This window comes from Aspergillus flavus, chromosome 4, assembly GCF_009017415.1.
Source record: "Aspergillus flavus chromosome 4, complete sequence".
NCBI lineage: Eukaryota > Fungi > Ascomycota > Eurotiomycetes > Eurotiales > Aspergillaceae > Aspergillus > Aspergillus flavus.
In genome coordinates this window covers 3,025,015-3,045,983 of record NC_092405.1, presented here as the reverse complement: position 1 = coordinate 3,045,983, position 20,969 = coordinate 3,025,015, and the positions used below count along the sequence as shown (strand labels likewise).

The following is a 20,969-nucleotide window of genomic DNA, read 5'->3' as shown; positions in this document are numbered from 1 at the left end:
TCTATATTCATTCGTTTCCTAGTGGAATAGCTGTGCAATTCATGATGTGAATCCTTCTATTTCAGGTAATAGGTAAGATGCAGTCTGTTAGAGAAAATAGCAGAAATATCTTGGGGCCGAAATCTCACTATTAGCCCTAATTCCATCAGTCAACGTCAAAGTCCCCCTACTCTACCATGCTCGCTTCATGAAGCATCGACATGTATGTGAATAGAGACAAAAGCCATCCGCCAACGGAGAGAACGTACGGGAAGAGAGACGACAAGGTGGGATGGCTACTTCTAAAATCATCGTAATGGAACTAACATGAATACGAAAAGCATTGGAAGTGATTAAAGCTGCTACGGAAAAGAACCCTTGTTCTGGTCATGTTGCCGACATACCAAGTAAATTGATTAACCGAAAAACCATCCAGGCCATGATACTCAATGAACGTCCGAACAGTAGCTTGAAACAGCAAAAGCTCAACAAAACCGGCTCAGTAATAATCCAACGAAGCAATAAACAGACACGATAGGGAGAGAAGACAGTAATGACAAAGCAATTTCAAATCCGATGAATCAGCAGATCACACGAGGGATGGATTGACGCCCCTTAGATGCGCTCTTCTCCGAGCCGAGGAGCCCCCCCTTTCCAGTCAAGCCGCTCATAGTAGCGGAAGACAAGATCATAACCATCCAAATCGTGAACGATGCGATCCACACGACGATATCCTTCGATGTGCTCCACCTGAGACTTCCGACGGGCCGCCTGCCGTTCGATGTACTTGGCCTCGCCGATGCCGCTGAGCTCGGCATCACTGGGCTTGTTCTCAAACAGAGTCACGGTGAAGCGACCCGGCTTGAAGATGTTCACCACCTGCTTCACAATGCCCGCAGTGGTCTGGCCGTTCTGCGAATGCGGCACATTGGTCTCAAAGGACGCATAGGAGCAGTGAGGCTCGGGCGTCACATGCACCGTGAAGTAGTGGGTGTTGGCCTTCGGGTCCGGAGTCGGGATGACGCCGTTAGCAGAAAAGCCGCAGGGAGTAAACAGGTAGGCATCAATGCGCGAATCGGGGAACTTTTCCTTGGAATAGACATCCGAAAGACCACAAGACTCGGAAACAACAGTTCCCAAGGCGTGACCCTCCGTAGTCAGTTCCGGTGGCAGAATGCGGGTACCATCCGTGTCCTCCAAATCCATGTCTGAGTTGTTACTGAACACGTCGACATGGTCGCTGTTATCCTTGTCGAAGTTGCGGTAGCGCTTCTCAGCAACAGCGGTGGCATTTTCCAGATAGAACTGCTTGGCATTCTCTTCATCCAAGTCGGTCATCAGCACCTCAAGCGTCTCATCATTGGCATCATCTCCCTGCGGCAAACCACCTTCCGGAATCTGAAGGAACTTGGTCTCCGTGACCTCCTCATCACCCTTAGGGCTGGCCGGAGGCGTGAGTAAGGTGTTGGGTTCGGTCAGGTAGAGGTACCAATGCTCGCCGTTCATCTTGCCAATCATGTAGGCGCTGCCGTTCAAGAAGAGCCTGTCCATAGTTCGCACTTCGTCCCTCCAGCTGCGGTGGGGACCGCGCTGGCGGTCCGGGAACAGGAAGTTCTTACGGCTGTAGAACACACGGTACGGGGCAGCTGCAATGCCAACCCCACCGGAAGGAGCCGCGGACTTAGGAAAACCGGCGAACAGAGCAGCAATCTCGAGAATGCGGGGCAGCCCCGAGAGCAAGGTGGTGGTGCCACATGTCTTCAGAATAAGCTTGTGAGGCCAGACGAACATGCTGGACTCTGACAGAAGGTAGGCATCCACGTCCTCGGACGAGACAATGGAAAGCACCTGGCAATTGACGAGATCCAGCATGTCCTTCCAGACCTCCTCCGGCACAGCCTTTAGGCCGGTAGGTTGAGACGAGCCCAATTCATTGGCGGACGGGGCAAACCAGACCTCCAGAAGCTTCTCGGGTCCTGTTTCTCATTAGAATTTGCACTGCATGGCCTGATCATGATTGTGCACGACGTACCTTCGAAGGCGTTGGTAGAATCAAGATCCTGCGTCACCTCATGGTTGATGGTAAGAGAGGGGGTCGCCATAAACGAAGATGGCGACTGCGTATAGTTCTTGGGGATCCCGATGTAAACCATCTTGACTGATTAACAGGTTAAGAGGCGAGCTGGTGGCAATGATATGAATTTGAGATGTGCAGTGAAGCGACGCGCTCGATTCGTGGACCGTAGACAAGAAAGCCTAGGAAGCACTATCTGCTGCCCAGACGAACAGGGGGGGATGTCCGCCTGAGAGAGAAGGCCCTGAACGAGTCGGGTGAAAGTGGCACACAGCCAAAAAAGGTAGGGTCCAGCAAAAGCCTTGAAGGGCTGCTAGGGAGGGCGGAAAGAGAGGGAAAGGAGGAAAATGCCTCTGGCGAAAGGAATGGTGACTATCAGTCGCAAACCCTCGTACTGGAAGATACCGATACCGGTAAAAGTATCGGGTCTAGCAGACGAGGATATCTGCTTTTCTAATTGGAATAAGGGAAGTTGGAGAAGAGTGGGAAGGCGTGAGTCGCGTTATCGGGGCCTGAAGGGCAGTGGGGATTAGCATTGCATCCACCACCAAGACCGTCACCACCAGGGACAACCTACTTCGCAGGCTTGGACAGGTATCGCAGTAGATCCTTCGGGCTCATAGAAGGCTAAAATGCAATCGAGCTCAAAGTAGCAAATTGTCGCGAGACGCTACGAGTCTGGACATCTGCAAGCGCTCACGGAGGAATTGCCAGAAATCGAGACTGGTATATCAATTGCTCCAGCGAAGAGGAGAGAAGGAGGTGCAGAGCACGGTGGAATCGAAAAGCAGAAATTTATGTTGACGTGGGGTTAAGAGGCGTGCAGGTGAATCCTGATATTTATTGCCCTCTTTCTTAATTGCTGTTCGGTGTGTGGGCCCGAGAAAAAGTCGTGGGGCGCAAAGCGACGGGAGTGGTTGACGCTTTTCGGTTTAGTTCCAGGTTGGGTTGGGCTCGTTCGCAGAATCTGAGAGAATGGAACGAGACCTGAAGAGAAGATAATAATGTTGATCTTTTATTCGAGACACTTGGCGTACCGTCTGAACTACAAATATGATATATGAAGCCTTTCAGCTCTCGTCAGTCGGGGGAAGTGGAGGAAGAAAAAAAAGATGATCGATCGATGCCTGATCTTGAAGAGTGGAGGAAGACGAATTCCTAATGGTCGTGCGACACTCCTTGTCTCTTTCGTCCTTTTTTTTTTTTTTTTTTTTTCCTTGTGGTTTTTTATCCCTTTTTCTGACCAACCCCGGCTTAGACTCCCAAACGGTGGGCGGTGAACAGGGCGGGCTGAGTCAGCCGGAAAGTGACGTCGGTCAGGAACGCGGAGAGTCGAAAATTCAGATCGAAGCAAGTCAAAATGTATCCAAAAGTGGCGGACGTGCATACTCTGAGTATGCGCCTGCAAGGTTCACTGCACCCAACCCCTTCAATTAAATGACTCATTATAATACTAAAAATCCAATGAGGCATTTTCTCTCCCTCCAAAAAAGAAAAAAAAAAAAATAATTTTTAAAGTCAAAAATGCTATATGGTATGTGTATTGAACATCGGTAACATCGCTTCCCCCAACGCCGAAACATCAAATAACCTATCCGTCCCACCGCCAATATTATGTGCTAAAAAAAGTAACCCTGAAGGAAGGGAAAAACAAAAAACAAAAAAAAAAAAAACAATGATAATAATGACGGGCCAAAAGCAAGACGATCCAGCACAAGAGGGGGCCTAAGATCTACACTTCCAGGATCGCATGCACCATATCAACCTCCCCCGCTTCGCTGATCTTGGCTGCGAGAAATTCTCCCACTTTACCATTCAGGCGCCCACGTAAATCCTCCGTGACGACGCCATTATGCCCATTGGCAAGTGCCGTGCGTCCCTCACGCAAAGTGCCGAGGACCCCAAATAACACAGTGAGCACTTTCTCTGCTTCGGGCCGTCGCGGATTCTCTTCCGCCATACCGTCTTTCAGTAGGGCTCCGTAGGTTGGTAAGTTAGGCAGGATCAGGACCCGCACGGCCTCCGCTCCCCCAACAGCCTGGAGACCAATAATGGCTCCATAGTGCGCCCCGAACGGCTTCGACGGGTCCAGGAACGTTTTCAGGCACGACCGAGCTAACCGGGGCTTGAGCGTGTGGGAGGAGTGTGAGTACTTTTTGGCAATGAGACCCAGAAGAGATGCGGCCAGCTCACGGAGGGCAAACTGTTCGGATAGGTCCGCATTGCCTCCAAGCTGTCGACCAATTAGACTGGTTAGGATGGGAGGAACCAGAGATGCAACCTAAGGCGTCCACGCGTTAGAAAGCCCGTCCACACGGGAAAATCGGAGGCAAACTCACATAAGGATCTACGTAGAGTGATTTATTCTGCACCAGAGCCTCCGCCATGCGCATCACTTGGGTCAGGACGAAGATGTCTTTCAGGCCATGCGTGACTTTTTCGGAGATAAATTGTACAAAATACGGCACTAGTTGGTGAAGTCCTGGGTCTTCCCTCAAGCTCGAATAGGCCGACGTTCTGTACTCCTCACTAGACTCATCCAAGAAGGCGTTGCAGACCTTTTCGAAGTATAATTGTAGTTCCTTGGATAGCACATGCTTGACCAAGGGCTTCACGGCAACATTCCCACTGCCACTCATTGCCGCCAGTGTAGAGTTTGCATTGGGACCCTTGGACATCAATTCAAGGTTTCTCGAGTCCGCTGAGGTAGGATTCTGAGGGATCGATGGCTGTACACCCTCTACGGCCAACCAGTGTGCTAATGAGAAGTCAGTGAAACATCAACACATCTTAGCGAAAAATTCCAATACCAGTGAAAGAGATCTCTCTGGGCACCTTCGGCAACGGTGCATTAATCAGCTTCTCAAAATCCACCTCCTCATCCTCCACATAGAATAACGGTTGCCCTGGTCCCAACGACGCCTCCCCGAACCGCAGCGGCCTTGTAGACTCATATCCATATAGCGGCTCCACATCAAGCACGCGCAGAGCCTGCGCTATGTCCTGTGTAGTGAGGAGAGTGCGCCGGCTGTGGCGCATGAACTTGAGGGCTTCTTCAAGCACCTGAGCGATACGATATTCAACGTCGCGGGCGAGGTTCTCGGTTACATCGTTGTTGAGGTTGACGATGCCGACGGACTCGGCCACGTCGCGGATATTATCGGGATTCCACACGGACATGTTGAGGTGTTTGGAGTTGCTGGTTTGACGGGTTGATGGTAGTCGCGTGAGTGACGATGTCTGACTCTAATCAATGGGATAGAGAGTAATCAGATTATCGCAAAAAAAAGAGAGGATTCGAGGAGGGTGAGGGGCATTCTGGTTGCAATTACCAGAAGTACGACTGCTGTGTACAGCACGGAGCGGTGATCAGCTTGTGGTCCCTGGCACCTTAGATAAATGAGCTTCGGAGGTATGAAAGAAAGCGAGCGGAATTATGGGTCTCGGTGTTACAATATTCCCCCCACCGCCTTCTCTTTACTCCGTACCAGGTACTGGTGGTATACTTCATAACAAAAACAATGACATGCGTTGCTCCTGGGCTATTATTAAAAATTACTATTCTAATTAAGTGGTTCAGAATAAACAGGCTCTTGTGAACATAAACACAAACTTTCCGAGGTATCAAAATTTCAGACACAAATCAAGCATCGCAAACCATTCTACGCATTCTTCTCCGCCAATTTGGAACCCTACCATTACCATCAAAACCAGCTGGCTCGGCCAGAGCATCAAAGGACAAAGTCGTTGCATCTATTTGGCTTCAGCGGGAGCCACTGTCTCCTGAGTCGTAACGGCCGTGTCAGTCTTGGCCGGCTCTTCGACAGCTGGCTGCTTGGGTTCCTCCTTCGGAGCCTCCACCAGGGCTTCCTTGATTGCTTCCTCCTTTGGGGCCTCCGGGGCCGGTTCCTGCTTGGGTGCTTCTTGCTCCGGTTTGGCCTCCTCGGTAGGTTCCGCGGGGGCAGCGGGGGCGGGAGCTGGCTCGTTGTCCTCCTCAAGGGCGACCGTACGAGCGCCCTCATGAAGATCAGGAGCGCTTCCACCGTAGACCTTGGGGAACTGTTCCTTGACGGCAGGTGGGAACTCCCTTGCCAGATTGGCGCCGTTGGAGATAGGGTGGAACTTGCGGGTGGTGTTCTTGCTCAGGAAGACCTTGATCGCCGCGAACATCCAACCCATGATAGAGGGGACATTGACGAAGAACTTCTCCCGAAGCAGCTCTGGATAGGCGGTGGCGAACACGTCAATGGTCTTCTTAGTAGCGGCCTTGACGCTGGGGTTCATGCGTAGGAAGCTGACGTTCAGATAGTCATGAACCTGGATCATCTGATAAGGATCCTCGCCTTCGTAGTCGATAACCGACGTAGCTTGGTCCATCTTTAAGTCTTTGACGGCAAGTTCCATGAGTGCAACACGCCAGTTGATGAACCTACACGCTGTCAGATATGATATACCCGGTTTCACTGGGAGACGTTGACTTACTCATCCACATTTCCAAACGTAGTACCAAGATCCTTGACACCTCCATAAATATTCCAGGTGATAACGGTTTCCTTGCCGTCGGCGTCCTTGTACGTGCTCAAGTATCCCAATCCGCCAAACTTCTTGGCGCTGTATCGACCCTCAACCAACGCGGTGGGACGTGTCTGCTTGCGCCACTGCAACGCCTTGGTCAGCTGGTCCTCGGCCAGCTTTACATTTCCCTCGTTAGCACGAAGAAATTTGATCAGAACGTTGACCGTCGGAACATCGCTGGAATCCCTGAGGGGGACACCCCACATTTCATCATGACCACTGTTGGAGAGCACAGTAGGCAGACGATCGAACAGCTGACTCAAAGCAGGGTTCTTGGCCAGATACTCAGGCTTATTGTCTGCAGGTTTCTCCTCTTTCTGCTGCTCCTGTGCGGGCGCAGGTTCCGATGGCGCATCTTCCGCTGCAGGGGCCGGAGCCGGAGCTGCGTTTTCCTTCGAAGCTTCTGCGGCAGGTGGGTTGGTGGGTTGCTCAGTTGTAGTGTTGGCGGCGCTCGGACCAGACTCCGTGGGTTGCGTCTGTTCTGTTTGGACCTCTGGAGCTGGGGTTGCGGTTGTTTGGGTTGTGGTCTCGGCAGTCTGGCTAGGAGGCTGGGTTTCGGGGACAGCCGAAGAAGCAGTCTTCTCCTGCTGATCAGCCATCTTGATGTTTGGGGTCGAGGGATAGAAAAGGAGGTGGAATGGATGGGTTAGGAACTCGACGGGCGCTGCTCTATAGGACAGCGAAACTGTGCAGGAAAGGAATAACAGTGCAATGGTAAATACTCGATGAACGGTGGAGAGAGAGAGAGAGAGACAGGAGGAAAAGGGAAAAAGAAAGTCGAAAAACAACAGACGAAAAAGCAGGCCACACAGATCACATGCCCTCAAGTCACGAGGGGCAGGAAATTGACAGGAGGGAAAGACAGTCAAGGTCAGTAAGATTAAATTTGGTCTGAATTGGTTCTGATTTGATTTGCTTTTTAATCTAGCAAATGAGCCTTAATCTAACGCGCGGGAGCTACTATAAATATCCCGAGTTTTTAGTAGAGTCGAGAAACCGTTTGGATTACTCACAGATTGCTTTTTAAAGGGGGGGGTTTGAAAAGACGAAAAAAAAAAAAAAAAAAAAAAAGAGAGAGAGAGAGAGAGAGAGATACATTCTTGACCAACATGACACATACAGACAACTCTCACTCGACCTGATTTGTTGAGTTGACCATCCCCGATCCGAATTATTTGATTTCTCTGGTTGCGATCAATCACATTTCCTCCAGGATACAAAGTATAATTCATCATCGATCGAGAGAAGAAAAAGAAATTCACCTTCAGGTACTCCGTACGTACTACCTTTTCTCTCATGGTGGCCTAACGACCGTCTCGGCCTGCACGAAGCATGTTTCAGGAGCAACTGAATCGTTAGTGCCATTTCCTTTCATTTAGCTACTGGCCCGTTCTCGGAGCTGCCCAGCATGAATAAATCATGTTTCTCAAGAACAGCGAGATTGTAAATTTTTTGACTTTCTTTATTGTTTGATTTGTTTCCCGTGTGTCACTGTTGTTGACCCTGTATATATATATATATATATATATATCCATATACATATACATCCACCAAGGGTAACTAATAACTATACAGTCAACCACAGTACATGCAATGACTAACTAGGGCTATTGTGGAGCCCCTACGGGTGTTGGCTGCTGCCTCTTGATCACCCCCTGATTGTGACTGTACCACTCAGACACGCATGAACAACCCTTGGTAAGGTTCTCTCTCCCAAGTCACATCCAGTTTCCATGGCTACCTCTGTACAGTAGGTCAATAATTCATTCCTCTTCCCCCCCCTCTCCCTTAACGAAAGCTAGTCATACATCCACTTATCAGATCAACGGTGCCCTCATCCTCCGATTGGTTCCCGCACCAAATGATTTATCATCATCTCTCAACGGGACCAAGTCATTTGGAACATGACTGGTCTCCGTAGCAATAGGAATAAGGGACGGAAATACCCATAGTGGTCCTCACAATTGGTAACATAGAACATGGAGATCGCTGGGGAATATACAAATATACAAAAGTAGCATAGGTATGAGGTAAAGATAAAAAAACATAAAAAAAAAAAAAAAAAAAAAAAAGATAATAATAATAGGCACAGCTTAGCAATGATCGAAAAGAATGTCAGCAGGAAAACGCAGCCACTACTTCCCTTCCCTCAAGAACTTCTGGGAAATCTGGGGCATCGGCGGCGGAATAGCATGGGTAGTGTTCTTGCTCGCACCCTCGTCCTCATCCTCGTCCATTTCTTCTAGATCTACCGAATGGCTAAAGGGGAACATTAGCACACCTACGAGAAAATCCCGTAAGAAGGGTCACATACGCAAGAAGTTCTTTGATATTCCGCATCTCGTAATGCTTTTTCCTTTGCTGCTCAAATTGGCGATGCTTCTCCTGGGCCTCTTCGGGACTCAACAAGTGATCCGCATCGGCGCTGGCCTCGCCATTGGGCTCGTTGGCCCCCATAACTACATGCTTGTCGCTCCGGTGCGACTCATTGCTCAGACTCCGCGCGCGTGTGATGCGATCGCTGCCTTGGGCCCCAACACCATCAGGGATCGACTCCTCCGGCTCTCCTAGCTCGAGATCAGGAATCTCATCTTCAGCAACTGCTTTCCGAGGATCTTTGGTTGTCTTGTCAAGTTCGTCCACAACCACCCCTTGCGCATCGATCAAGCTGTCTTCAGCTTCTGCAAGTTCCATTTCTTCTTCGTCCTGGCTTGGATCATAGCGCGGCGCATACGGTGTTTTGGGTTCATCGATCTTCATCTTAGCTGTTTTTTCCTGTTCGGTCAGGTAAAGATTTGCCTCATCCCATTTCAACCGTGGCGAGTTCTCATCGTGTTGAACACTAGCCACCGATTGGCGCCGAGAAGCGGTCCCAGGACGGGTGGTGGAGGAGGAGCGGCGACGGCCGGCGTTTTGTAGGGTATTTTGCAGGGTGAGCTCCTTCGTATCCATGGGTTCTGTAGAGGGAGCGCGTGGGGCCAAAGTTTCATGTGTTGTTTGAATGCTCTGAGAGCTAGGGTTCTTCAGGATACCCTTCGGTCTCTTGTGTGTTTCGTCCATGTTGTGCACCATCGTATAATAACTGTTGGCCAGAAATCGGACGAAAAGGGAAGAACAAGGCAGAGAAAACGAAAATGGATTGCGGAGAACAAGGCGCAATAAAAGGAAGGAGGAGCAGCGATGCTCTTTGGTCAAGGAAAACCTAGTCAGCTGAGATCGCAAAGATCATGAAACTGAGGCTGAGTGGTCGTCAGAATGATGCGGGATTGGAGGGGTACTTGAGCCTCCTAAGGCTGACCAAAGTTTGCTGTGGAAAAGGGGTTTTTTCTCAGCTGAAGAATCTTCCAAGCCCTCGGACACGAGAAAGGGTCGGGTGATTAATGGCAGGTTGTCAGAAGTAGTCCTGCTCACCACGTCTAGAAATGGAAGGATGGTGAAAGTGCGAGTGACAAGCGGAAACAACAGTTTCATGAACTGGCACGTGGGGCCTGCTACCGATGACGTCGAAGGGCTTACCTACTAAATCAACCCATAAATTTGAACACCACCATAACCCTAATACTTATACTTAGCGGAGAAGAACAAAAATAAAGAAAAGAAAAGAAAACGCCATCGTAGTCAACGAATTCCATCACGGATGTTTTTCGTTTGATTACTTGCTCATATCAAATGCCAATTACGGCTGCTCGGAAACCTCAATTTTATAGACCTTTATCACGACATACTTCAGCCCCTATAAAAAGCAAGGAGAGGGTAATAAGAAATTGTATATGATGAGCAGAGGGCCACCACTCCTATAATCTCTACAGTCCAGTCCAAGATGTAGAACTCCAAAGATTCTGAACCCAGAAAATGGGGGAAAGCGAAGAGAAAGCAGAATGCCACCCTGCTTAAAATGGAAGATAAAGATAAAGAAGAATCAATCAATAACATGTATAGGGGAATCTTATAATAAGATAAGACTAAGAAAAGACGAACGCAGATAATAAGAGAGGGAAGGAATTCAAATGTGCCATTCCTGCTCTCATGCAAGATATATGAGACGCTGATGTAACAGAGTACAACTACAGGGCAGGAAAGTCTCCATGTTGGCAAGATATTGTAAATAAATGCAAAAGGATTAGTCAGGCGTAAAGGGTAGAAGAAGGTTGGGTAGAAAACATCGAGAAAAAAGAAAACCAGGTAATGGCAAGTCATGAATGGTATCGTGTCATAACAGAAAAAGAAGTCGAAGAGCCTAAGCTCCTTGAAAAATCACATGCATAGTTGTAATGAATGTTATGCGATAGAATCAAATTCTTCAAGCTCGCGAAGTCTGTTCCGCGCAAGCTCGTCTCCTCCGTTGGCCGACAGCTGCATCCAGTGCAGTGCCAAACACATGCTCTGCGGGTCAGACTTGGGGTCCTTATCCCGTCGGAGTAACGTCTCTTCTTTGAAAGTATCCCGCAGAAAAGTGAGGGGAAGGGTAACACGGGGGAGAAGCTCCGGGTGAGTGAGATAGAGAATTGCCAACTCCCGCTGGGCGACTGGGTTCCCCTCTTTCGCAGTAATGATCCACATTCCGGCAGCATCCTCAATAGCATGACCGGGTCTTGCATGCACGTCATGCCCATGAGGAGGGTGACGCCGGCTGAGCTCTTGGGAGACAATGTTGTCGGCAATTTCAACCATGCTGTTGCAGATCTCGTCCTTCAAGCTCAGGGCAGCCAAACCAAACTGTAAGAATGCGGTTCCACTATCGGTCTTGTTCAATGTCTCGCCGGGGACAAAGGATGAAATAAATTGCAAATCACGGAAAAGAGTCTTTGGTTTTACTTCGAGGATTATACCACGCAGGGCCTCCACGATTTGGGTTTCCGTCGGGGCTGAATAGTCAGAGGGGCGGGAGTCATAGATGACTAACTCGTCGGTAGGAGACATTGGAGTATGGGTGGATCTGGCCGAGACCCGATTTGCCTGGGTTCCTAAGAAGCTGTGGCGAGCTGCTCTCCTTCCTTGAATACCAAAACTGCGTCTTTGGCAAGACGGTTCATCGACGAGAGGGAATTGAGTTTTGTCGTCATTAGCTGAGTTCAGTGAGGCGATGACCAAGGCGCGTAGGTCACGTAACGCTTTCAGCTTGGCAAATGGGCTTCCATGGCGTGAGAAGACCTCGATCAAGCGACGAAACACGGCTTTGTATGAGAATGGGGATTGATCATCAAAACTCGCCTTGGCATCGCTCGTGGAGAAAGGCAATGTTCCGATCGTGTGAGGTTCTTCTCCCTCTAAAGGTCCAAGTGATCTACTTCTTCGCGAACTTGGCGATGTACGACGGATGGCTTGGCGGATCAGCCGCTCGTCGTACTCTGCATAGAACCGCTGTATCCGAGACCGTTTCTTCATTTGCGCTTGGATTCTCTTCTGATCTAGGGCATTACCAAACCAGGCATCGGTCTCACTGCCGCAGCTCCATACCGGTGAGCCCAAATCACTTAACAGAAGGCTTGTAAGCGTTTGTCGTAATCCATCCAAAAATGCCGCCTTTCCAAGGATTTTACGATCATTGCGTCGGGGTTGCTGGCTTGCAGTCTCACTCAGGAGCGATGGGGGTCGAGAGTATAGGCTGGACGCGCTCGGGGCATATTGTGTGGCCTGATGTGGTGCCGACCAAAATGTGCTGCAGGAATCTCCGGTGCAGGTCGATGGGGTCCTTCCTGGGGAGCCCACGACAGAAGAAGTATCGGCGATAGATGGCTCTCGAGGAACCCTCCACTTGTCAGAGATCAAACTCTGGAAGGATGTTTTCGTATCCAATGGAGGAAGCTCATGTGAGAACCTTGACTGTGAGTCGGATGGACGAACATTATTGGAATATGAATGCAGCAAATTGTTAGGCTCATCACTGGCAATGCTGAAGGGCCGTAAGCTAGAAGAAAGACCAAGGAAACTTCGGTTGCTGGAGCCTTCGTACTTGGCTCGTTCTCGATGGTATAGTTCACTGGCCCACAACACAGGCGCCTCCGCCATAGTCTCTCCCACCAGTCGGCTGACACTTGATTTGACCTCGTAACAAAACCGGTGGATACGCTCCTCACCTTTACAAAAATTCTCAATATTGTTATGGGACAGCCATTTTCGAAGTAAATCCACCTGTTCGTCCGAGAGTTTATTGGGGCTGCCATAGCTCCTTGGCGCCTTCATAAGATCCATTACCTGTAGCTCTGGCTTTTGAAGTAAAGACCCACCGAACGATCTTCCAGTGCCACGAGATCGACTGTCGTTAGGTGTCTGCTTGTAGAGACGCGCGGAGTATATCATCGTCTTCAGTGCCAATGCAACATGTTTGGCTTCCTCATACCTCTTTGAGTTCTTTACATCGGTCATGTACCACATCTTGTCTCGCAGCTTTGCCACCGTGGCCATCATGTCCTTGACTGTTCGCTGCACTCGCTGCATATGGCGGTCGAGCGCGACAAAGTCACTTTCACAGCGTTCGATAACGGAACGTGAAGTCTGAAGGGAGCGGACACTTGAGGTATGCATTGGTTGAAGAATCCACGAGTCATCTGCAAGCCGGGTGGGAAAGTTGGCAGCACTCCGAACAAGCTGTCGGCCGGCGTTCCACCAATAATGCGCACCAATAAAGTCAGAGGTGTGGTGACAATAAGCCATAGCCCGATCGAACCTTTGCTTGAGGGACAGGCTGCCTGTTTGCAGAGCATCGTGGGTTTGAGAAGCAATTTCAACATGGTCATCGGCCGGATTTTCTTGAATCAGTTTTACAATAGCTGTTTGAAGAGCTTCGAAGTTATCTTCTAGGCCTAAGGTGGTGGATTGAACGTCATCGTCTGATGCATTTTTGGGGTAGGTGGGTTGATTGTCGGAGAAAAGGCTCCAGAGCAGACGTCTTCCATTTTGGGTAACTGAAAATATGGTCCATTCTTCGGCGGATGGGGGCTCCAGGTTGGAGCGACCATAGGGTTCGCCCAAATCGGACAGTTCAAAGCGAATCCGATCGGCATTGCGTGCTAAGGAATTCTGTGGGAGGGACAAGAAATCCATGTCAGTTGAGAAGAGTCCTCTGATGGACGGCCGCCTGGAATAATTATCAACCATGGGTTTGAAAAAGCCCGGCTCGGCTACCGAAGTTCCCTGCCTTTCCGAGACGGATTGCAGAGACCTGAGAGACCTGAAAGAACCAGAGATCCCCGAAGATGGGGTTGGAGAGTTGCACACAGGAGAGCATGTCCTAGGGAAAAGGGTATTCAGTAGACTGAGAATGTCAGTAGCCGAAAGCATTAAAAAGACGGCCGGTGACTCGCGTCCACCTGTAGAGCTAATGTACGACGAGCGCGGGATATGGGCTTGTCTTTCCGAGGCCACATTTTGGAACCGTGAAAGCATGTTCTCAACATGCTGTCTGACCGTGGGACGCGCCATAGAGAAGTGATTCCTATGAGGAATAGATTTTTGTCAGCTCGGTTGCTTATCTGCAGCATTTAGATAACAATGAGACCAACATACATTGACCGTAGGACGGCGTAGACCTGATAATAAGCCTGAAGTCCAACTTGTCCAAGGAGTTTCTCTCGCGCGTCTTTTCTGATATGGAAGTCAAGCAAAAGTCCATGGGCCTAAAAATAGAGTTAAAGAAGGAGTTGGGAAAGGTCTACCAAGAGAGTAGAATCATACCTCAGGGAATGTTAGTGCACCATAGAGAAATTTAGGAAAATACCAATGGGTAAGCAGGAACTCCAGGAAACGATCACGACAGTCCTGGCGATCCAGCTTTTGTAATATGGCACTGCTCAGTTCCATCACCCCAGCGGGAAGTCCTCCATCTGGGTCATCCAAAACTCGGAACAAATCATCCACCGCAGAGGCAAAGAATTCCTCGGCTACATCCGTCTTCAAAGGGTCTGGAAGCTCAGCGTCAAAATTCAGACCGGGTGGGGTATCTACATGTTCCAAGAGGAATGCACCAGTTTGGAGAATGTCCATGAGGTAGAGTTCAAATTTGGGCTTAGCTTTCCAGTCACTGCCCATGGACCAGGCGGCCAATATGTGGCTGAGAAGAGGATGGAATCTGCTGCTGCCATCCGCAATGAGCTTCGCGCAAACAGAAGACCACACATCCAGGCGCAGTTTGGCTTCAGGGGCATCCGAGTCCAGAGGGGCCGCAAAGGCATTAAACAACATAGTGGATATAGCGTCCGCTCTCTCAAAGGCGAGCACATGGTCCTTAACAGGGATGGAAGTAGAAATACTGCGCTTGGAGAAGGAAGGATAGTTCCGGGATCGGGGAGTTGAAGGGGACGTGAGATCACCGGCATCCCACGAAGGAGCCGAAGATGATACCAAAGCGCCCAGCTGGGCCGGAGTCAAGCTGCACAACCGTTCGAACAAAAACTGAGGGTCGGTGCGGACCAATTGCAGAATTTCAATCAGGTCAGTCCGGGATTGGGGACTCAACTGGACGAAGAAATCCGGGGCGTGATCCACTGTGGGCTCGGGAGATGATGGCCAATCCTCCAACGGGTCCTGCTGGTGAAAGTGGCGCCGGAAGGCAGAATCACAGGATTCCTGGAGATCAATCAGGGTCTGGTAAAGTGAAATGAAATTGGCCTTGTCATCATGTCTCAATCGGTCAACCAAGCCGCGCTGAACGGTGGCGCCCACGCGGACCAGGCGTGCAGAGACACCCATAGATACCTTGGTGGCATGGAGACGCTGTTCCAAATTTTTCCGGCGGGTTTGTTTCTGCTGATTTTGGCGATAACATTTGGCCAAATTCTCAAAAGAAACCTTGGGACCATCCTCCATCGGCACGGATGAGATGGTGCGGGGCGGCATTTCCGAGGGACAACCATCGTCGGAGTAGACGGGTGTTGTGATGAATCGCGAACTTGCGAGGTCCGAGTCTCCAGACTCACCTCTAATCCGACCCGTAAACTCGGGGGAGAACCGGATGGGGGACATGCTGGCAGTCGCAGCAGGTGACCGAGATGTACTATCACATGTTGAAACAGGCCGAATGGAGGGCATTAGATCTGACGTTGAAAAAGTGGGTGAGAACGTTAGCGAAGCAAGCGGTATAGTTCTCGTTCAAATGGCGAGAGAATTGAATGTATTGCGATGGTAGGGAGAAATTGGTAATTATATGCGCAAGAGAAAATGCAGGAAAAAGGGGGGGCTGACGATCATGCAAACAGGCCCCAAAATAAATAAGTAAATCAATTAATCACTTAGAACGTACTGGTCACATAGGCTAAGGTCGACGAGAGACCATCAGATTGGGCATCGAACATGATGTTGCCATGGGCAGTCTCCCGGCCAAATAGCCAAGAGGACGTGTGAGGTCGCAAGTTGCCCCTAGCTCCAGCAACCGCCTCTCTATCGCATGGTTTAGCCCTTACAGGGGAAGAAGAGAAAGGATGACGGTCCTCATGGGGAACAGTATCCTGTTGAGGGTAATGCGACACGATCGACGGCTCCAGGATTGATAGATGGACGATAAGGATAGGTGGAAGGCGGGGCAGAAGATGAGGGAGACAAAGGTAAAAGATGGAAGGAAAACAGACGGTGGGATATTATAAAGTAGTCGTGGATTGGGGGGTTGTTCGTGGGAGAGGGGGGGGGGGCAAGAAACGCAAGTAAGTATAGAAGAAGAATCAAGGAAGAAAATCAATCAATCAAATAAAGAAACGATCATAGAATAGAAGAATGAGAAAAATAAATTTTTATAAAGTCAAATATGGGACGGGGAAAAAAAATATGAATATGAATAATAAATCAATAGTAAATATTGGGAGATTATTAACAGGAAGATAAACTCCGATCTGACAGTCTCGTCCAGACGATGAGAGACAACTGGCTGAATTGGCGGAGGGGGAATGGATGACATGCAGTGAGCAGAAGAGGGAGAGAGGGAAGAATGTGTGAAAGAAAGACCGACGTAAGTGAAAGAGAAGGACTACCTTAGTGGGCGATTGCTTGCCAGCAAATCGAAAGAATCCGGGATTTCTGTATGGCTGGTCTGGATGTACGTTGGAGTCACTCGATCTGTAATGGTTGGACGAACGTGGAGGGGAGGAGGGGGGGGCCAATACTAGTAGGCAATGAAAGGAGACTTTCTTTGGTTCAGGTTAATTGCTGTCTGTTGGCAATATGTATGTATGAGTATGCCACTAAAGTAGGGGAAAATAACAATAGAGTCAAGTTGGGACGGAGATTAAGCAAGCGAACAAGCACGACGGTTTCCTATTTGTTCGCCGTGAGCCAAGTGCCAGGCTGGCGGTGACTCGAATCGGACGGATGCAGTGGAGGGAACAACTGCAGGCGTACACTGGTTGAAGTGAGGCAATGTTGGTGTGACTCTCTCTCTCTCTCTCTCTCTCTCACTACAACTACATATATGGGAAAATTACTTTATTTAGGTGTATTGTGTGCTATGTGGTAGGTCCATATGCACATACTATATGATATCCCCTTCCCATCAACCGAAAGAGAACATGAAACATTCGAAAAAAGGCCAGTAAATCTATTTCTCGATATTTTCTCTTCAAAAAGGTACTACTTCGTAAAAAACAAAAACCGTTAGTGTTGAAATACCACCATATTTCTCCCGTTTCTGCTGCAGAATCATCAATACCTATACTAAGTAAGAACAGCGCCCCCCCCCCCACTTCCTCCGTCCCGCGTAGGAGATTTCTTCTCAACCGTTCCGAGGTGCTAAGAATGGCAGATGGCGGAAGAGAAACGGAAGGCGGGAAAGAAGAAAAAAAAATTAAAAAAATAAAAAACTAAAAAAAACTAAATAAAACAAATCGAAAAGCCAAAGGACGATCGCAACACAATTGACACGAAAGCGCCCGAGTCGAATGATAGAACAATTTGTACAGATACTACTTACTAGTCAGTAGTTGGGGGACGAGGACAAACTAAGTACCCAAGCAGAAAGAGTCAAACAGTCAGTGATGCGCTGGCACTGCATACATGCATGATGGCTCCGGTTGGTTCCCTCCGTGCCCCCATGATTCGTCGCCCAACCACCCCTTACTGCTGGCCTTGAAGTTTAGGAGGGGGTTTTCTGGTCCATTTCTTGTTTCTGGGGGTTGGGATGCATAAATCGCATCTTAATTTCTCTTTCCCCCTCTCCCCTCCGTCATAAAAGAGAGGTGAGGTACAAACTAGTGGTCTGCTAGTAACGGTGCCATATTCCCAGAAGGATCATTAGATAGTATGAATAGTGGGAATTCCTCCGACTGTTTGCAACTAGGAAGATACCATTTTAGTACAGCCGAAGCTACTCCGCAGTGACAGCAAAGAAAAAAAAAAAGAATTAAAGGCACCCATCAACAGCAATCGGATCAATGCCCCAGCAACAACAAATAAACTAGGGCCAAACATCGCGGCTTCGTATTAATAATTCTTCCTAATGACTCCAGAACCCCACTGGCACGTGTTCAACCGCCACTGAATAACTCACCCGGACTAGCCCTAAAGAAGTCTAGTCCAGATGACATCCTCAGCTGAATCCGATGCTGACTTGAGGGAACCACCAGTCATGTTTGCACTCCAAGAGTAGTACATTCTGTAACAACTCATACTTCCTTACGCATGCTCCAGTCTGGAACTGCATGATCACCGACTGTGTCATCAACTCTGCAGCGATGGCTGAGAAAAAGGAACTATTCGATGCAGTCTGTTTTTAGCATCTTCTATTTTCATTCTTTTCTTTTCTTTTTTTTAAACCCTTACTGTCCTTTCCCTACCTTCTTCTACAAGTCTGACCGAGTTATGGCGCAGGTATCACTAATGGGAAAAGAGAAAAGAAAAGAAAAGAAAAGAATAGAAAGAGAGAGAGAGAACAGTGGCCCGTGTAGTCAATAACCCAGCTCCGTATAGTATATCCATATACAAATCAACGTCTAGTTCCCATTGCACTGGCCCTCTAAAGCAATCGCCGTCATTACACATCAATCGCAAACAAACCAGTGGCTGCAATTCCGCTGGCGCTTGAGGATCTGAAGCACTCGCAACCAATAAATCTCCCTCAAGGGTAGTCTATTCCTTGCACGACCCAAGGTGAACCTGACGCCAGAACACCAGCCGTCCGTGGCATGCGTTGTCTTTCTTCGGAACATCGAACGCTTGCTGTTACGTCTCCTCCAATACCATGACTATTTGCAAACCCATTTCTTCTCAGCCTCTTTCTGTCCCACCCGCGTAGCCACGCTGTTCAACGTGTCTTTCAAGGCATCTTTAGAAACCTTCGGAAACCTGCGGTTGTCATTAGCGGCGAATGGAACTGAAGGAACCCTACTTTACTGACCTTTTCTTCAGAATCTCAATCAACCCTAGCTTCGACAGATCGCTTCCGTCCACAACTTGCTTGAATTCCGCCAGCAGTTCTGGGGGGAAGGGTCGCTTGGATTTCCCGGGCCCCAACAGTGGCAGTGCGCTGCCGTCCTGCGTTGACGCACTCCCTGAAGATGGGTTGCCCAAGAAAGAGTGAAGCGATGACCGTCCCGCACCACTGGTCTGAGCCGACTCCGATGTCTTGGGCTTTTGCCAGTACATTGTGGAGAATGGGTCAATAGGCAATGACACTGCATCTGATATGGTCTCGACCCTGTATGCCTTGAACTCTGGATCCACACCCTGATCGTGCCATTGAATGCCGCTGCAGACGGGTTCTAGATCGCCAACGATAAGACGTCTCTTCCCGTCGACCAATTGGTCATCCTCATCATCCAAGAAGCCATCCATGTCATCCTCGCCGTCTTCGCTCATCTCTTCCTCCTCCTCCGAGTCGAGTTCCTCACCTTCTTCCGGTTCCTCCCATTCAGCTTCAGAGTCGTAGTCGTAGTTCGTGTCAGGTAAGCCGCGGTGGAAGGGGTTCCGCATCATCTTATAGGCCTTGGATTCGGGAAGGGGCTTAGAGTACGTTCCCTGATAGGGGGGTCGGACATCTTCACCAAACTTAAGAGATTTCATTCGAACCTTCTTCAAAAGACCCTGTTGTCGCTGTACAGCCTCCGACGTCCCTGATTGGTCGTTCAGGTTTTGCATCTCTAGAAGGATATCCTTGACAGAAGCGGGTAGTCTTCCCCGCCGTCGCTTGTATGGCATCATGTTGAAAATATCCGAAGGCCGAAATATAAGAGCTTCTTCCGAGCTATTAGGCGACTTCATGGACGCATCAAGCTTTTCTCTGATTAGTCGAAGGCCTTCTGAATCACGTTGAAACATATGCGGTGGAGCAACTTTCGTGTGGGACTGTAGGAAGAATTCAGGGAATGCTCGTTGATAATCGGACATAGTGCCAGCTTCATGAGAGGGTTCATTTGTGCAGCCATCGCCTCCAGACTTCTTGGGAGACGCAGTAAGCGCTGCGTTCGAGGGCTGCACAGGAGGTTTTGGTTTTGCGAAGAAGGCGTTCAGCTTGGGTTGAGCCTGCGAGTGAACAGTTAGACCAGCTATACATGAGGCATGAGTTGTCGTTGTAGGAAGCTTACTCTCTCCTTCTTCAATTTCTCCTCCTCCTTTTTTCGCTTCTCCTCTTCTTTGGCTGCCTCCTTTTTCCGTTTTTCTTCTTCCTTTGCAGCCCTCTCCTCTTCCTTCGCCTTCTTTTTCTCCTCCTTCCGCTTACGTTCTTCCTCCCGCTCTGCGTCCCGCTTTTTCTTCTCTTCTTCCTTCACTCTCTTCTCCTCTTCTTTCTTTGCCTTTTCTTCTAATCTTTGACGTTCCTTGGCCTCCTTCTCTTGCTGCTTAGCCTCCTTTTCCTGCTGCTTAGCTTCCTTCTCCTGTTGCTTAGCCTCCTTACTCGCAGGAGACAGCTTCCTCTTCTTAGCGGCAGGGGCACCCGCGCCCGCATCCGTAGACAAATGAGTTGATCCCGGACTAGGAACTGATCTTCCCAGCGTAGCCTCCTTTGTATTCTGTACCGGGGCCTCATCACCGGCCTTCGCGCCCCCACCTGCAATCAGTACGTGACTCATCTCCAAGACAGGAGACACACGTGTAGAACTTTGTATAGAGGGATCGGCATTCTCCTGGTTTTCTTTGTCGGTATACGTTGGAGATTTTTTGGTGTCTCTGTGGACAGCAGTCGCAGTCGATGGCGTCTGCATCGTCTGTGCATCGATATCTTGGACGGAACGTTTTCTGGAGGCGGTCGGAGATGCCGGATAGGGTGGTGTAGACGCCGTCGTTGATGATGGTTGTTGCGATTGTGATTGTGACTGGGGGAGGGGAGAAAGGGCGGCTGGGCTTGTGTCCATCGAGACCTCCATTTTCTGCCGTTTGCTTTCCTTCCTTCCTTCCTGATCTCTTTCTCTTTTCGGGTATGGACCCG

The 20,969-nt window shown here is 49.4% G+C and overlaps 7 protein-coding genes across 7 annotated transcripts; all 7 read right to left on the bottom strand.

Annotated features, from left to right (window-relative positions):
• Nucleotides 1-594: 594 nt before the first annotated feature.
• Nucleotides 595-2,132, bottom strand: F9C07_10713 (S-adenosylmethionine decarboxylase proenzyme; the record flags this gene model as incomplete). Its single annotated transcript, XM_041292130.1, has 2 exons — nt 595-1,955; nt 2,012-2,132. 2 exons carry the CDS (start codon nt 2,130-2,132, stop codon nt 595-597), a joined length of 1,482 nt encoding a protein of 493 aa, XP_041146466.1.
• Nucleotides 2,133-3,247: 1,115 nt separating this feature from the next.
• Nucleotides 3,248-3,564, bottom strand: F9C07_2158480 (uncharacterized protein). The gene has a single exon (XM_071509277.1). It carries the CDS (start codon nt 3,524-3,526, stop codon nt 3,308-3,310), a length of 219 nt encoding a protein of 72 aa, XP_071366539.1. The 5' UTR covers nt 3,527-3,564; the 3' UTR covers nt 3,248-3,307.
• Nucleotides 3,565-3,612: 48 nt separating this feature from the next.
• On the bottom strand, nt 3,613-5,562 carry F9C07_1568716 (transcription initiation factor TFIID complex subunit). The gene is made up of 4 exons (XM_041292129.2): nt 5,386-5,562; nt 4,864-5,299; nt 4,393-4,811; nt 3,613-4,334 (listed from the first exon to the last, which is right to left on the bottom strand). The coding sequence occupies exons 2-4, from the start codon at nt 5,231-5,233 to the stop codon at nt 3,786-3,788; spliced, it is 1,338 nt and encodes a 445-aa protein (XP_041146465.1). The 5' UTR covers nt 5,234-5,299; nt 5,386-5,562; the 3' UTR covers nt 3,613-3,785.
• A 244-nt stretch (nt 5,563-5,806) lies between these two features.
• Nucleotides 5,807-7,227, bottom strand: F9C07_10715 (phosphatidylinositol transfer protein sfh5; the record flags this gene model as incomplete). The annotated part of the gene is made up of 2 exons (XM_041285954.1): nt 5,807-6,482; nt 6,536-7,227. 2 exons carry the CDS (start codon nt 7,225-7,227, stop codon nt 5,807-5,809), a joined length of 1,368 nt encoding a protein of 455 aa, XP_041146464.1.
• A 1,536-nt stretch (nt 7,228-8,763) lies between these two features.
• On the bottom strand, nt 8,764-9,700 carry F9C07_10716 (uncharacterized protein; the record flags this gene model as incomplete). Its single annotated transcript, XM_041285953.1, has 2 exons — nt 8,764-8,887; nt 8,943-9,700. 2 exons carry the CDS (start codon nt 9,698-9,700, stop codon nt 8,764-8,766), a joined length of 882 nt encoding a protein of 293 aa, XP_041146463.1.
• Nucleotides 9,701-10,906: 1,206 nt separating this feature from the next.
• On the bottom strand, nt 10,907-15,655 carry F9C07_2068476 (uncharacterized protein; the record flags this gene model as incomplete). Its single annotated transcript, XM_041292106.2, has 3 exons — nt 10,907-14,063; nt 14,135-14,244; nt 14,303-15,655. 3 exons carry the CDS (start codon nt 15,653-15,655, stop codon nt 10,907-10,909), a joined length of 4,620 nt encoding a protein of 1,539 aa, XP_041146462.2.
• Nucleotides 15,656-18,375: 2,720 nt separating this feature from the next.
• F9C07_2283701 (putative chromatin assembly factor 1 subunit A) lies at nt 18,376-20,907 on the bottom strand (the record flags this gene model as incomplete). Its single annotated transcript, XM_071510646.1, has 3 exons — nt 18,376-18,892; nt 18,945-20,068; nt 20,098-20,907. The coding sequence occupies 3 exons, from the start codon at nt 20,905-20,907 to the stop codon at nt 18,793-18,795; spliced, it is 2,034 nt and encodes a 677-aa protein (XP_071366538.1). The 3' UTR covers nt 18,376-18,792.
• Between the last annotated feature and the right edge of the window lie 62 nt (nt 20,908-20,969).

Excerpts from the sequence above, each read along its gene's own strand:
- F9C07_2158480 (XM_071509277.1), bottom strand. The coding sequence starts at position 3,526 with ATGCCTCATTGGATTTTTAGTATTATAATGAGTCATTTAATTGAAGGG.
- F9C07_1568716 (XM_041292129.2), bottom strand. The coding sequence starts at position 5,233 with ATGTCCGTGTGGAATCCCGATAATATCCGCGACGTGGCCGAGTCCGTC. Across the intron at positions 4,812-4,863 it reads CAGAGAGATCTCTTTCACTG|CACACTGGTTGGCCGTAGAG; the intron begins GTATTGGAATTT and ends ACTTCTCATTAG. Across the intron at positions 4,335-4,392 it reads CACTCTACGTAGATCCTTAT|GTTGCATCTCTGGTTCCTCC; the intron begins GTGAGTTTGCCT and ends TGGACGCCTTAG.